The sequence below is a fragment of the Nerophis ophidion genome, unplaced genomic scaffold (genome assembly GCF_033978795.1).
Source record: "Nerophis ophidion isolate RoL-2023_Sa unplaced genomic scaffold, RoL_Noph_v1.0 HiC_scaffold_42, whole genome shotgun sequence".
Classification (NCBI taxonomy): domain Eukaryota; kingdom Metazoa; phylum Chordata; class Actinopteri; order Syngnathiformes; family Syngnathidae; genus Nerophis; species Nerophis ophidion.
Window position 1 is genome coordinate 738,101 of NW_026906964.1, and position 17,762 is coordinate 755,862.

The 17,762-nt window shown below is 39.2% G+C and overlaps 2 protein-coding genes across 6 annotated transcripts in view; one reads left to right on the top strand and one right to left on the bottom strand.

The window, feature by feature from the left end:
• The window catches only part of LOC133546752 (gastrula zinc finger protein XlCGF57.1-like), a 732,377-nt gene that overhangs the window by 697,783 nt on the left and 16,832 nt on the right, over positions 1 to 17,762 (bottom strand). For 3 of the 5 annotated variants that reach the window (XM_061892570.1, XM_061892568.1, XM_061892565.1), the window contains exon 2: positions 8,649 to 8,903. The exons of the other annotated variants lie outside the window; for them this stretch is intronic. In XM_061892570.1, coding sequence (XP_061748554.1) covers positions 8,649 to 8,903 — 255 coding nt within the window. The remainder of the gene's footprint in view (positions 1 to 8,648; positions 8,904 to 17,762) is intronic. 5 annotated transcript variants of the gene reach the window in all.
• Positions 1 to 17,762, top strand: part of LOC133546754 (gastrula zinc finger protein XlCGF52.1-like) — a 111,284-nt gene that overhangs the window by 85,727 nt on the left and 7,795 nt on the right. The gene's annotated exons all lie outside the window — the stretch shown is intronic.

A 17,762-nucleotide genomic window follows, 5' to 3' on the forward strand; every position in this document is an offset into this window, starting at 1 on the left:
TGTTGTATGCATGTATGTGTGATGTATCATGTTGTATGCGTGCATGTGTGATGTATCATGTTGTATGCATGCATGCATGATACATCACACATGCATGCATACAACATGATATCATGTTGTATACATGCATGTGTGATGTATCATGTTGTATGCGTGCATGTGTGATGTATCATGTTGTATGCGTGCATGTGTGATGTATCATGTTGTATGCGTGCATGTGTGATGTTTCATGTTGTATGTGTGATGTATCATGTTGTATGCGTGCATGTGTGATGTATCATGTTGTATGCGTGCATGTGTGATGTATCATGTTGTATGCGTGCATGTGTGATGTATCATGTTGTATGCGTGCATGTGTGATGTATCATGTTGTATGCGTGCATGTGTGATGTATCATGTTGTATGCATGTATGTGTGATGTATCATGTTGTATGCGTGCATGTGTGATGTATCATGTTGTATAAATGCATGCATGATACATCACACATGCATGCATACAACATGATACATCACAAATGCATGTATACAACATGATACATCACACATGCATGCATACAACATGATACATCACACATGCATGCATACAACATGATATCATGTTGTATGCATGCATGTGTGATGTATCATGTTGTATTTGTGATGTATCATGTTGTATGCATGCATGTGTGATGTATCATGTTGTATGTGTGATGTATCATGTTGTATGCATGCATGTGTGATGTATCATGTTGTATACATGCATGTGTGATATATCATGTTGTATGCATGCATGTGTGATGTATCATGTTGTATGCATGCATGTGTGATGTATCATGTTGTATGCATGCATGTGTGATGTATCATGTTGTATGCAAGCATGTGTGATGTATCATGTTGTATGCATGCATGTGTGATGTATCATGTTGTATGTGTGATGTATCATGTTGTATGCATGTATGTGTGATGTATCATGTTGTATGCATGCATGTGTGATGTATAATGTTGTATACATGCATGTGTGATGTATCATGTTGTATGCATGCTGTATGTGTGATGTATCATGTTGTATGCATGCATGTGTGATGTATCATGTTGTATACATGCATGTGTGATGTATCATGTTGTATGCATGCATGTGTGATGTATCATGTTGTATGCATGCATGTGTGATGTATCATGTTGTATGCATGCATGTGTGATGTATCTAGTTGTATGCAAGCATGTGTGATGTATCATGTTGTATGCATGCATGTGTGATGTATCATGTTGTATGTGTGAAGTATCATGTTGTATGCGTGAAGTATCATGTTGTATGCATGTATGTGTGATGTATCATGTGGTATGCATGCATGTGTGATGTATCAAGTTGTATACATGCATGTGTGATGTATCATGTTGTATGTGTGATGTATCATGTTGTATGAATGCATGTGTGATGTATCATGTTGTATGCATGCATGTGTGATGTATCATGTTGTATGTGTGATGTATATGTTGTATTCATGCATGTGGGATGTATCATGTTGTATGCTTGCATGTGTGATGTATCATGTTGTATACTTGCATGTGTGATGTATCATGTTGTATGCATGCATGTGTGATGTATCATGTGGTATGCATGCATGTGTGATGTATCAAGTTGTATACATGCATGTGTGATGTATCATGTTGTATGTGTGATGTATCATGTTGTATGAATGCATGTGTGATGTATCATGTTGTATGCATGCATGTGTGATGTATCATGTTGTATGTGTGATGTATCATGTTGTATGCGTGCATGTGTGATGTATCATGTTGTATGCGTGCATGTGTGATGTATCATGTTGTATGCTTGCATGTGTGATGTTTCATGTTGTATGTGTGATGTATCATGTTGTATGCGTGCATGTGTGATGTATCATGTTGTATGCGTGCATGTGTGATGTATCATGTTGTATACATGCATGTGTGATGTATCATGTTGTATGCGTGCATGTGTGATGTATCATGTTGTATGCGTGCATGTGTGATGTATCATGTTGTATGCATGCATGCATGATACATCACACATGCATGCATACAACATGATACATCACACATGCATGTATACAACATGATACATCACACATGCATGCATAAAACATGATACATCACACATGCATGCATACAACATGATATCATGTTGTATGCATGCATGTGTGATGTATCATGTTGTATGTGTGATGTATCATGTTGTATGCATGCATGTGTGATGTATCATGTTGTATGTGTGATGTATCATGTTGTATGCATGCATGTGTGATGTATCATGTTGTATACATGCATGTGTGATGTATCATGTTGTATGCATGCATGTGTGATGTATCATGTTGTATGCATGCATGTGTGATGTATCATGTTGTATGCATGCATGTGTGATGTATCATGTTGTATGCAAGCATGTGTGATGTATCATGTTGTATGCATGCATGTGTGATGTATCATGTTGTATGTGTGATGTATCATGTTGTATGCATGTATGTGTGATGTATCATGTTGTATGCATGCATGTGTGATGTATAATGTTGTATACATGCATGTGTGATGTATCATGTTGTATGTGTGATGTATCATGTTGTATGCATGCTGTATGTGTGATGTATCATGTTGTATGCATGCATGTGTGATGTATCATGTTGTATACATGCATGTGTGATGTATCATGTTGTATGCATGCATGTGTGATGTATCATGTTGTATGCATGCATGTGTGATGTATCATGTTGTATGCATGCATGTGTGATGTATCTAGTTGTATGCAAGCATGTGTGATGTATCATGTTGTATGCATGCATGTGTGATGTATCATGTTGTATGTGTGAAGTATCATGTTGTATGCGTGAAGTATCATGTTGTATGCATGTATGTGTGATGTATCATGTGGTATGCATGCATGTGTGATGTATCATGTTGTATGTGTGATGTATATGTTGTATGCATGCATGTGTGATGTATCATGTTGTATGCATGCATGTGTGATGTATCATGTTGTATGCTTGCATGTGTGATGTATCATGTTGTATACATGCATGTGCGATGTATCATGTTGTATGCATGCATGTGCGATGTATCATGTTGTATGCATGCATGTGTGATGTATCATGTTGTATACATGCATGTGTGATGTATCATGTTGTATGCGTGCATGTGTGATGTATCATGTTGTATGCATGCATGTGTGATGTATCATGTTGTATACATGCATGTGTGATGTATCATGTTGTATGCGTGCATGTGTGATGTATCATGTTGTATGCATGCATGTGTGATGTATCATGTTGTATGCGTGCATGTGTGATGTATCATGTTGTATGCATGAATGTGTGATGTATCATGTTGTATGCATGCATGTGTGATGTATCATGTTGTATACATGCATGTGTGATGTATCATGTTGTATGCGTGCATGTGTGATGTATCATGTTGTATACATGCATGTGTGATGTATCATGTTGTATGCGTGCATGTGTGATGTATCATGTTGTATACATGCATGTGTGATGTATCATGTTGTATGCGTGCATGTGTGATGTATCATGTTGTATGCATGCATGTGTGATGTATCATGTTGTATACATGCATGTGTGATGTATCATGTTGTATGCATGCATGTGTGATGTATCATGTTGTATGCATGCATGTGTGATGTATCATGTTGTATGCATGCATGTGTGATGTATCTAGTTGTATGCAAGCATGTGTGATGTATCATGTTGTATGCATGCATGTGTGATGTATCATGTTGTATGTGTGAAGTATCATGTTGTATGCGTGAAGTATCATGTTGTATGCATGTATGTGTGATGTATCATGTGGTATGCATGCATGTGTGATGTATCAAGTTGTATACATGCATGTGTGATGTATCATGTTGTATGTGTGATGTATCATGTTGTATGAATGCATGTGTGATGTATCATGTTGTATGCATGCATGTGTGATGTATCATGTTGTATGTGTGATGTATATGTTGTATTCATGCATGTGGGATGTATCATGTTGTATGCTTGCATGTGTGATGTATCATGTTGTATACTTGCATGTGTGATGTATCATGTTGTATGCATGCATGTGTGATGTATCATGTGGTATGCATGCATGTGTGATGTATCAAGTTGTATACATGCATGTGTGATGTATCATGTTGTATGTGTGATGTATCATGTTGTATGAATGCATGTGTGATGTATCATGTTGTATGCATGCATGTGTGATGTATCATGTTGTATGTGTGATGTATCATGTTGTATGCGTGCATGTGTGATGTATCATGTTGTATGCGTGCATGTGTGATGTATCATGTTGTATGCTTGCATGTGTGATGTTTCATGTTGTATGTGTGATGTATCATGTTGTATGCGTGCATGTGTGATGTATCATGTTGTATGCGTGCATGTGTGATGTATCATGTTGTATACATGCATGTGTGATGTATCATGTTGTATGCGTGCATGTGTGATGTATCATGTTGTATGCGTGCATGTGTGATGTATCATGTTGTATGCATGTATGTGTGATGTATCATGTTGTATGCGTGCATGTGTGATGTATCATGTTGTATGCATGCATGCATGATACATCACACATGCATGCATACAACATGATACATCACACATGCATGTATACAACATGATACATCACACATGCATGCATAAAACATGATACATCACACATGCATGCATACAACATGATATCATGTTGTATGCATGCATGTGTGATGTATCATGTTGTATGTGTGATGTATCATGTTGTATGCATGCATGTGTGATGTATCATGTTGTATGTGTGATGTATCATGTTGTATGCATGCATGTGTGATGTATCATGTTGTATACATGCATGTGTGATGTATCATGTTGTATGCATGCATGTGTGATGTATCATGTTGTATGCATGCATGTGTGATGTATCATGTTGTATGCATGCATGTGTGATGTATCATGTTGTATGCAAGCATGTGTGATGTATCATGTTGTATGCATGCATGTGTGATGTATCATGTTGTATGTGTGATGTATCATGTTGTATGCATGTATGTGTGATGTATCATGTTGTATGCATGCATGTGTGATGTATAATGTTGTATACATGCATGTGTGATGTATCATGTTGTATGTGTGATGTATCATGTTGTATGCATGCTGTATGTGTGATGTATCATGTTGTATGCATGCATGTGTGATGTATCATGTTGTATACATGCATGTGTGATGTATCATGTTGTATGCATGCATGTGTGATGTATCATGTTGTATGCATGCATGTGTGATGTATCATGTTGTATGCATGCATGTGTGATGTATCTAGTTGTATGCAAGCATGTGTGATGTATCATGTTGTATGCATGCATGTGTGATGTATCATGTTGTATGTGTGAAGTATCATGTTGTATGCGTGAAGTATCATGTTGTATGCATGTATGTGTGATGTATCATGTGGTATGCATGCATGTGTGATGTATCAAGTTGTAAACATGCATGTGTGATGTATCATGTTGTATGTGTGATGTATCATGTTGTATGAATGCATGTGTGATGTATCATGTTGTATGCATGCATGTGTGATGTATCATGTTGTATGTGTGATGTATATGTTGTATTCATGCATGTGGGATGTATCATGTTGTATGCTTGCATGTGTGATGTATCATGTTGTATACTTGCATGTGTGATGTATCATGTTGTATGCATGCATGTGTGATGTATCATGTTGTATGTGTGAAGTATCATGTTGTATGCGTGAAGTATCATGTTGTATGCATGTATGTGTGATGTATCATGTGGTATGCATGCATGTGTGATGTATCAAGTTGTATACATGCATGTGTGATGTATCATGTTGTATGTGTGATGTATCATGTTGTATACATGCATGTGTGATGTATCATGTTGTATGCACGCATGTGTGATGTATCATGTTGTATGCATGCTGTATGTGTGATGTATCATGTTGTATGCATGCATGTGTGATGTATCATGTTGTATACATGCATGTGTGATGTATCATGTTGTATGCATGCATGTGTGATGTATCATGTTGTATGCATGCATGTGTGGTGTATCATGTTGTATGCATGCATGTGTGATGTATCTAGTTGTATGCAAGCATGTGTGATGTATCATGTTGTATGCATGCATGTGTGATGTATCATGTTGTATGTGTGAAGTATCATGTTGTATGCGTGAAGTATCATGTTGTATGCATGTATGTGTGATGTATCATGTGGTATGCATGCATGTGTGATGTATCAAGTTGTATACATGCATGTGTGATGTATCATGTTGTATGTGTGATGTATCATGTTGTATGAATGCATGTGTGATGTATCATGTTGTATGCATGCATGTGTGATGTATCATGTTGTATGCATGCATGTGTGATGTATCATGTTGTATGTGTGATGTATATGTTGTATGCATGCATGTGTGATGTATCATGTTGTATGCATGCATGTGTGATGTATCATGTTGTATGCTTGCATGTGTGATGTATCATGTTGTATACATGCATGTGCGATGTATCATGTTGTATGCATGCATGTGCGATGTATCATGTTGTATGCATGCATGTGTGATGTATCATGTTGTATACATGCATGTGTGATGTATCATGTTGTATGCGTGCATGTGTGATGTATCATGTTGTATGCATGCATGTGTGATGTATCATGTTGTATACATGCATGTGTGATGTATCATGTTGTATGCGTGCATGTGTGATGTATCATGTTGTATGCATGCATGTGTGATGTATCATGTTGTATGCGTGCATGTGTGATGTATCATGTTGTATGCATGCATGTGTGATGTATCATGTTGTATGCATGCATGTGTGATGTATCATGTTGTATACATGCATGTGTGATGTATCATGTTGTATGCGTGCATGTGTGATGTATCATGTTGTATACATGCATGTGTGATGTATCATGTTGTATGCGTGCATGTGTGATGTATCATGTTGTATGCATGCATGTGTGATGTATCATGTTGTATGCATGCATGTGTGATGTATCATGTTGTATACATGCATGTGTGATGTATCATGTTGTATGCTTGCATGTTCCAAATAAAGTCATACTCATCTCAACTCAACTCAATACTTGGTTGGCGTTTTTTGGATGATTAGAGAGGACCTCCCATTGGCTCCATTGCAAGTGGACTTTTATTTACATTTATGAGTTAGAATTAGGGCTGGGTGATATATGGAATATACTCCATATATTGTGGGTTTGTCTCTGTGCGCTATAGAAAATGACTATATTGTCAGTATTGGAGTATAGATTCTCACTCAGTTGCTTTTAGCCGCGGGCATTACACTACATCATCTTCTCACTCTTTCTTGTCTCTCCTTCTCACAGAGACATAAAACAAGCGCACCTTCTCACATACGTCACATACTGTCGCGTGTGCAACGTCATACGCCCTCGCAGAGCAGACAGGTAGCGGCATTATAACGTTAGCTGTGGTGCTAACGGGGTGGTGCTAGTGGTAATACGAGAGAAAGAAGGTGCTAGTCTGGTAACAAATGAAGGAATAATTAATTCCCAAGAAAAGCAGCACAGAGTCCATTGTCTGGCGGTGGTTTGGTTTCAAAAGGGAAGATGTTGAAAAGACAACCGTAATATGTCAAGTATGCGGCAAAAGCGTTGCTACAAAAAGTTGCAGCACTGCTAATGTGTAGCATCATTTGAAAAGTCACCCGCTAGAGAATGAGGAGTGCTTGAAACTCTGCATGTCAACATCTCAGTTTGGTGCCACACCCACAAAATGCCCATACAACCATTTCCACATCAACCCCATATGAAAAAACTGGTCAACAACAGAAGGAGATAACGTCCGTAGGAACCTACCACATAGTGAAGGACATACACTATTTGATTTCCTATTATGCAGCATATTTTTATTTGACACTTATTGAAATATCTTGTGTGACATCATGCAGAAAAGTGCACTTTATTTGTTTTAAACTATTGTAGTGGTGTTCTGTACAACAGGTGCACTTTAATATAGTGTTGTTTTGCTATGTCATCTTAGTGACATCATGCACAAAAGTGCACTCATAGCTTGTTTTAAAATGTCTCTGACAATCTTGCACTTTTTGCTTTGGAAATGACATGAATGTTTGTGCCACTGCTTAATAACTGTTTAATAAATACACTTTTGCTAATTTGACTTAGTTGTGGTTTCCCTCTCTTCATGAAAGTTTAAAAGTAGCATATATGAATGCAGTATGAAGAAGAATGTTTGAATGTAGACACATAGAATCATCATACTGCTGTGATTATATGCATCAAGTGTTCATTCAAGGCTAAGGCAAAATATCCACATATATATGCTGTATCGTGATGTGGACTAAAAATATTGAGATATTAATAAAAGGCCATATCGCCCAGCCCTAGTTAGAATGGGATTTATTTTTTTTTATATATCCACCATCATGTCTTTTATAATGATTGTGAACGATAGAAAAATTCCTCAAAAAAGTGCAGTTCCCCTCTAAATTCCAATGATTAGATTTAAGACTTGAAGTGTATGAGCATGAAGTGATGAAGCCTACTTGGATGAGAGGACAAAGGTCTTGTAAGACAAAGTGAAGAGTCCAGTTGTGATGGATTGAATGCCCTGAGAATAAAATGTTGTGCTTACTTGGACTGTGATGAAGCTGTGAGGACTCAGGTGGTTTGTCTTCATGCTCTTCAGTCTTCACAGAGACAACAGTCAGTGGAAACTTGCTGACATCAGCCTCCTCCTGCCCTACAGGACACTCTCCCTCCTGACTGATCCACACTTCCTCCTCTTCCTCTTTAATGTGGGGGGGCTGTGGATCCTCCTCTTCCTCTTTAGTGTGAGGGGGCTGTGGATCCTCCTCTTCCTCTTTAATGTGAGGGGGCTGCTGAACGTCTGTTGGGTAAATAAGTAAATAAGATCAAGAGGGAATAGAAATAGTTTTGAAGTGACACTGTTAACATAATGACATTACTTGTGTTCTTTTGTGTGTTGTGTTAAAAGTGTGTAGCAAAAACAACCAATAAAAACACAGGAAATACGCAATTGTTTCCTAAAATAATTCAAAAGTGGTACAGTGAGTACACAAACAGACTTGGAAATTTGATGCGGGGCAATTTGAAAAGTTTTTATAAATACGAGGCAGCATTGATTGAAGCATTCTTAACTTCACTGATGTAAAGTGTGTAAATATTGTTTTGTGTATACGGTCTATGACACCTAAACTTTATCTGTAAACTTAACCATATTATTTTAATGCCATAGTTATTACTATAACTAAAATATCCTGGAAATTCAAAAAATCTAATTCCGAAATCACTGCAAAAACATTCATGGTATGTTTTTGTGATCATGCAAAATATTTTTTGGTGGTCAGTTTGTTGGCTGGGCCAAAAGGAACTTTCACCAAAAACATGGAGATACTCCATAAAACATTATGGAGTATCTCCATCAACAATTCCTCTTTAGGAATTGGAGACCATCTACGACACGCTGAAGGAAAGTCAGTCACCTTTATGTTCTTTTAATAATTCAAGTTTTGACTACTTTAGTTATTGAAAATAATTGTTTATGTTCACTTATTGATACTTGTAAGTCAGATTTAGGAAGTGAAATTATAACTTTAATTAGATTTGTTTACAGTATAAAATGTATTTAGTGAGTGTGTGAGTTTTATGTAAACATGTTGATACAGGTTTACTTCTTGGGGACTGGAACACTGATATGTCCTGAAAGGATGCACCCATTTTTAAAACCTTCACTAAGCTGTGCCACCAACATTGTCTCACTTAGCTCATTAAGCAAACTACCAGGGTGAGTGAGTCCTTTTAAACCTTCATAGACCTCCTTGTTACTTCTGACCAGTCTCAGATCACCACGAGTGGAACTACTGTGTGCGGCTTAAGTGATCATTCCATCATTTTCTGTACCCATGAAGAACAGAACCGAGGCTAACGGCCACAAAACAAGAGAAGCTAGAATCCTCAAGATCTAGACTAGCAAGGCTTTCAATGACAAACTGCCGAAATAAGACTTGCCTCGGTACTTGCAAGTACACAGGTCTTTGGGTCAATTCCTAACCTCAGAAAAGTAGACAACTTCACACTCAAAGTGGGTGACAATATTATAACAAACAAAAATGAGATTACCTATCTTGGTTGCATCGTAGAGACTAATCTCTCCAGTGAAAAAATGACTACTAAGGTGGTCAAAGAATCAACCAATGAATTCTGTTCTTACTAGTGTTGTCCCGATACCAATATTATAGTACCGGGACCTATACCAAAATGTATTTCGATACTTTTCAATACTTCTCTAAATAAACGGGACCACAAAAAAAGTACATTATTGGCTTTATTTTAACAAAAAATCTTAGGTTACATTAAACATATGATTCTTATTGAAAGTTTTTCCTAAATAAAATAGTGAACATACTAGACAACTTGTCTTTTAGTAGTAAGTAAACAAACAAAAGCTCCAAATTTAGTCTGCTGAAATGTGCAGTAACATATTGTGTCATTAATATTCTATGACTTTGTCAAAAATTATTAAGGAAAAGTGGTAGAAAATTGATTATTCATCTCCTTGTTCATTTAATATTAATATCTACTTTTTTTTGTTTGTTTTAACATGTGCTATCTACGCTTCCGTTAAAATGTAATAATCACTTTTTTTTCTGTTGTTTGGATACTTTACATTAGTTTTGGACGATACCACAAATTTGGGTATCAATCCGATATCAAGTAATTACAAGATCATACATTGGTCATATTCAAAGTCCTCATGTCTCCGGGGACATATTTCCTGAGTTTATAATCATAATATAAATTAAAAAAAAGAAAAAAAGAAAGATGTGATGCCAAAAAATATTGATGTAATCATAGCAGTTGTACACTTTAGAGGCGGTATAGTACCGAATATGAATAATGCAGATGAGATAGGCTCCTCAAGCACCCACTGAGAAAGGGAAAAGCGGTAGAAAATGGATGGATGGATAGTATCGCAGAACTATACTAATACCGGTATACCGTACAACCTTACATGGAAAGATCACCCCGCCGGTGGGTACAAATACACTTAAGACCAACACAAGTCCATTTTAACCCCACTTTGACTACAAAGTTCATGTTTGGTACCGTGAGGCCTTAAAAGCCCTGAAAAACAAACTCCAGACAGCCCAAAACCAAATGATTGGGCTTCTACTCAACCGTCCATATAAGACTCACCTTGCAGCCAACCATTTCCTTAACGTGGGGAGGCTCTTGGTATCTGACAGAGTACATCTTCTTGCAGTTGGTCTGGTGTAGAAGATACACCCTACCACTAAAATACCCATTTACCTGTCTAGATACTTCAAAATATATTCACCATTATAAAACCAGGTAGTTGTACAAATCACATTCAACCCAGATTTCACTCCAAAAAAGGTTCTAATTTGTTTGCCTGCAATACCACCAACATGTGGAACTCCCTATCAAAAAGAAAACACATTACATGTTGTGGCTACTCGTACCTGGGAATAAACAAAGCCTTTTACCTATTTGAAATTATATTTCCATTTACTTTCTTACAGTATTTGTGTCTACTTTCTACATAGTACTGTGTTGTGTAAATTAAAAAAAATACTTCAACAAAATCAAGCCCAGGCTTTCTTGCAGCAGTGAATGTGTACCGTGATGAAAGTGTACCCTTTCCTATGCAAACTTTTCATAACTCCTTCAATCAATCAATCACACATTGTTCCAAACAGAGAGGAACATCAACCTCAAACTGTCTCCTTTTCATGAAGAATCTAAATCAAAGCATTGCATCATCCCCACAAGACAAAGCATCTTCTGTTGAAAAAGAGTGTTAATTATCAAATATAAAGTTGGTAAAGATGTGAGCGTAAGAAGTCAACAAACCTGTTCTGTGTAACACAACTTGAATTTTCTTGAAAACAGCGTCCAGTAGTTGATATTCTCGCTCATTCTCCTCTTTTTTTGGTCAAAATTCCTCTGCATACTTAGCTATGGTTCTTTCACACATTTTCACACAATCACAACACTTTACTCTCACATTAGATCTCTACTTAGCGATGTGTTGATAACATCCGTGTCATGCCTGTAAATCAGGTTTATGTTTGGTCATGTTTTGTTTTGTTTTTGGACTCTTGCTTCACATTTTGCACTTCCTGGTTTTGTTTGTTTCCATGCCAACCCATTAGTTTCCACCTGGTCCCCTTAGTCACGCCCCGATTCTCAGCCTCTCACACCTGGTTCTAATTACCACAGCAGTATTTAAGTCATTTATTTTCCTTTCCTCGGCCTGGCTTCTTTACCTACTGGACTGTGTTGAATACTCATGACCACGCACCTACCTTTCCTTGCCGGACCCTCATGCTTTGCCACGCTGTTTGTTTGACCACGCCACGTAAGACTTCTTTGTTTATATGCCTCAGTGCTAGTTTTTGGTTTGCCATGTGCCTTTTATAGTATCTTCTGTTTGTTTTGTAGATAGTATTGCCATTGTGCTGTTTTTGTTCTAAGTTTTACCATGGATTATTATCCGCCATCGAGCGTGCTTTTTGTTTTGCCTTTTCTGTATTATAGTGTATAAATAAAAACCATGTACTTACATTCAATTCTCGCCCGTTCGAATCATCCTTTGCGTAGAAGAAGCGAAATAAATCCATGTCACAGTCCTGACAGTCCGTGTCTTTTTGTTAGCAGCTAACAAGCTAAGCTAACTAGCGAGCTAAGCTAACTTACAAGCAAAGTAAGCACGAGAAGCGGCACAGTGCTTCTAGCGCATCGAGACGACTTTATCCTTAATGAAAGAATCAAATATGTATTTTATACGACGTAGATATTTCAAACTGGATAACAAATAATAAGACTGACTTACTAGCGTCTTGCTCACGTCTTTCTCCGTCGATGTGCTTTCACGACAGTTAGCACACTTGACGTTACAAGGCAGTACTGCTCTGTTCTGCTGCCTTCCGTTTACCCCGGAAGCTGTGAATGACGTCACAGCCGAGTGGACGAAGAGGTAGCTCTATATAAGATATTGCGTGCTGCCACTGTTACCATGCTTTTCTTTTACGTAATATTTATTTGAACAACAATGTGATATAAAAGAATGTCTTGTTTTTCAAAAATAAATTCAAAGTATATCAAACAAACCTTTAATGTTGGGGTTCAGTGGCGCCCCCCTGCGACATTCATTGTAATGACAAGAGAGAATGCTGTGCTCTTATTTTCACGGAAACCTGGCTTTCGGACAGCATCCCAGACTCTGCTATCCAGCTAGCAACGCACTCAGTCTACCGTGGAGACCGGACAAAGGCTTCAAGAAAGGCAAGAGGCGGCGTCTGTGTTTACGTGAGTAACAGCTGGTGCTCGGACGTACAGGTGGTTGAAAGAAACTGCTCGGACAAGCATTTAAGTCTCACCTTAAAACTCATTTGTATACTCTAGCCTTTAAATAGACTCCCTTTTTCGACCAGTTGATCTGCCGTTTCTTTTCTTTTTCTCCTATGTCCCACTCTCCCTTGTGGAGGGGGTCCGGTCCGATCCGGTGGCCATATACTGCTCGCCTGTGTATCAGCTGGGGACATCTCTGCACTGCTGATCCGCCTCCGCTTGGGATGTTTTCCTGCTGGCTCCGCTGTGAACGGGACTCTCGCTGCTGTGTTGGATCCGCTTTGGACTGGACTCTTGCGACTGTGTTGGATCCATTATGGATTGAACTTTCACAGTATCATGTTAGACCCGCTCGACATCCATTGCTTTCCTCCTCTCCAAGGTTCTCATAGTCATCATTGTCACCGACGTCCCACTGGGTGTGAGTTTTCCTTGCCCTTATGTGGGCCTACCGAGGATGTCGTAGTGGTTTGTGCAGCCCTTTGAGACACTAGTGATTTAGGGCTATATAAGTAAACATTGATTGATTGATTGATTGATGGTGAAATGCAGACCTTTTTATCTGCCAAGGGAGTTTAGTGCAGTGTTTATACTGTCTGTTTGCATCCCGCCACGGGCGGACTCCACTACAGCGCTAAATCTGCTGCATGACGTCATCAGTAAACAAGAGACCGCACACCCTGATGCTGCGTTCACGGTAGCTGGGGATTTTAACCACCGCAACCTAAAGAGTGTCCTCCCAAAATACCATCAATATGTGAACTTTACTACGAGGGAGATAAACACCCTGGACCAGGTGTACTGCAACGTGAGGGGAGCCTACAAGGCTGTACCCAGACCACACTTTGGACTATCTGATCACATCTCAGCTTTTCTACATCCAGCGTCCCAAGCAAGCCCCCCCAGTGAGTAAAACTGTTCAAGTTTGGAATGAAGACACTGAACTAGTGCTTCAGGACTGCTTTGGGAGTACAGACTGGGACATGTTCAAAACTGCTGCTCAGAGGGATGACGGTACTGTGGACATAGAGGAATATGCTTCCAGTGTAACTGGCTACATCAGCACATGTGTGCAAAACATTGTTCCCACAAAACAATACAAGATATACCCAAACCAAAAACCCTGGATTAATGTTCGGTCCAAGCTACATGCCCGCTCCACTGCATTTCTCTCAGGCAACGCTGAGGACTACAAGAAGGCCAGATATGACCTGTGTAAATCCATCAGCAAGGCCAAGGGACAATGCAGACTAAAGCTGGAGGGATTCTACTTCAACACAGATTCCCGACGCATGTGGCAAGGCCTGCAACACATCACAGACTACAAGCAGGGGAGCAGGGGGGTCACAAACAGCCAACGCTCACTGCCAGATGAGCTGAATGAGTTCTACGCACGCTTCGAGGTCCTCAACACCAACTAACAGAGAGGGGTTCTGACCACGGAGCCCACGCAGGACCCACCGCTCACTAGGACAACAGCAGAGGTACGTACAGTTCTGAAGAAAACAAACCCACGGAAGGCAGTCGGCCCAGACAACATCCCTGGCCAGGCCCTCAGGGTGTGTTCATCAGAGCTGGCTGACGTACTTGCTGACATATACAACTTGTCACTAACACAAGCTGTTGTGCCCACCTGCTTCAAGACCACCACCATCGTGCCCCTGCCAAAGAAAAACACTGTGACCTGTCTGTTGCACTCACCCCAATAGTGATGAAGTGCTTCGAGAGGATAGTCATGTCACACATCAAGAAGACCATCCCAGACACACTGGACCCTCTACAGCAGGGGTCACCAACCTTTTTGAAACCAAGAGCTACTTCTTGGGTACTGATTAATGCGAAGGGCTACCAGTTTGATACACACTTAAATAAATTGCCAGAAATAGCCAATTTGCTCAAATTACCTTTAATAAATAAATCTATATATATATGTGGCAGAGGGGTTAGTGCATCTGCCTCACGATACAAAATTCCTGCAGTCCTGGGTTCAAATCCAGGCTCGGGATCTTTCTGTGTGGAGTTTGCATGTTCTCCCCGTACTCCGGCTTCCTCCCACTTCCAAAGACATGCACCTGGGGATAGGTTGATTGGCAACACTAAATGGTCCCTAGTGTGTGAATGTGAGTGTGAATGTTGTCTGTCTATCTGTGTTGGCCCTGCGATGAGGTGGCGACTTGTCCAGGGTGTACCCCGCCTTCCGCCCGATTGTAGCTGAGATAGGCGCCAGCGCCCCCCGCGACCCCGAAAGGGAATAAGCGGTAGAAAACGGATGGATGGATATAAAAAATGGGTATGTCTATCTGTCATTTTGTTGTAATTTTTTTTCTTTTTAAGGAAGTTTTTTTGTAGAGAATAAATGATTAAAAAACACTTAATTGAACAGTTTAAAAGAGGAGAAAACACGAAAAAATTAAATTTATATTTTGAAAAATAGTTTATCTTTAAAATTCAAATTTCAACCGAAAAAAATGAAGAAAAAAACTAGCTAATTTGAATATTTTTGAAAAAAATAAAAAAACAATTTATGGAACATCATTAGTAATTTTTCCTGATTAATATTAATTTTAGAATTTTGATGACATGTTTTGAATAGGTTAAAATCCAATCTGCACTTTGGGATATTTTTAACAAAGACAAATAATTATTTCTTCTAGATTTTCCATAAGAAAAATGTTAAAAGAAATTCAAAATATTGATATAAGATATAATTTGATTCTACAGATTTTCTAGATTTGCCAGAATAATTTCTTTGAATTTTAATCATAAGTTTGAAGAAATATTTCACAAATATACTTTGTCGAAAAAACAGAAACTAAAATGAAGAATTATATTAAAATGTATTTATTATTCTTTACAATAAAAAAAAAATACTTGAACATTGATTTAAATTTTCAGGAAAGAAGAGGAAGGAATTGAAAAGGTAAAAAGGTGAATGTGTTTAAAAATCCTCAAATCATTTTTAAGGGTGTATATTTTCTCTAAAATTGTCTTTCTGAAAGTTATAAGAAGCAAAGTAAAAAAATAAATAAATGAATGTATTTAAACAAGTGAAGACCAAGTCTTAAAATATTTTCTTGGATTTTCAAATTCTATTTGAGTTTTGTCTCTCTTAGAAATAAAAAGGTCGAGCAAAGCGAGACCAGCTTGCTAGTAAATAGATACAATTTAAAAAATAGAGGCAGCTCACTGGTAAGTGCTGCTATTTGAGCTATTTTTAGAACAAGCCAGCGGGCGACGCATCTGGTCCTAACAGGCTACCTGGTGCCCGTGGGCACCGCGTTGGTGACCCCTGCTCTACAGTTTGTCTACCGGCAGAATCGGTCCAGTGAGGTTGCAGTCAACCCCGTCATCCACACCACCCTCACCCACGTAGAGGGCAAGGACACCTATGCCAGGCTATTATTCATCGACTACAGCTCTGCTTTTAACACGGTCATCCCACAAAAACTCACTGCTAAACTCATCACTGTTGGTCTGACACCAACTCTCTGTGACTGGGTCCTGAACTTTCTCACAAACCGGCCCCAGTCAGTCAGTATCGGCAACCAGACATCAGACACAAAGGTTCTAAGCATTGGGACCCCCCAAGGCTGCGTGCTGAGCCCCCTATTGTACACCCTCTTCACACACGACTGTGTGGGCTCCCAGAACAACACCCCTATCATCAAGTTTGCAGATGATACTACGGTCGTCGGACTGATCACCGGGGGATCTGAGGCAGCGTACAGAAGGGAGTTAGCGGAACTGGTGGCCTGGTGTCAGGATAATAATCTCTTCTTGAACACAGACAAGACCAAGGAGATGATTATTGACCCACGGAGAAGGAGTGCACAGTACATTCCTCTGTACATAGGGGGACAAAGGTGGACAGGGTGAAAACCTGTAAATTCCTCGGGACCCACATCAGCGAGGACCTCACCTGGGGACACAACACCCAACAAACAAAAAAGAAAGCCCAGCAGCGACTGTACTTCCTAACAAGGCTGAGAAAATTTGGCATGCCACCCAAAATTCTCAGCGACCTCTATAGAAGTACGGTTGAGAGTGTCCTAACCAGCTCAATCACGGTCTGGTATGGAAACTGCACTGCTAAGGACAGGAAGGCACTCCAGCGAGTGATTAAAACTGCTCAGTACATATCAGGAGCAGCCTTCCCCTCACTACAGGACATGTAGTCTACCAGGGCCACCAGGAGAGCACACATCATCATCAAGGACAGTACACAGTCTCTTCAGCCTCCTACCATCAGGCAGACCATATAGGAGCCTGACATCCAGAACTACCAGACTGACTAACAGTTTCTACCCACAGGCCATCAGGCTTGTGAATGCTAACTCATGAATGCTAGCTT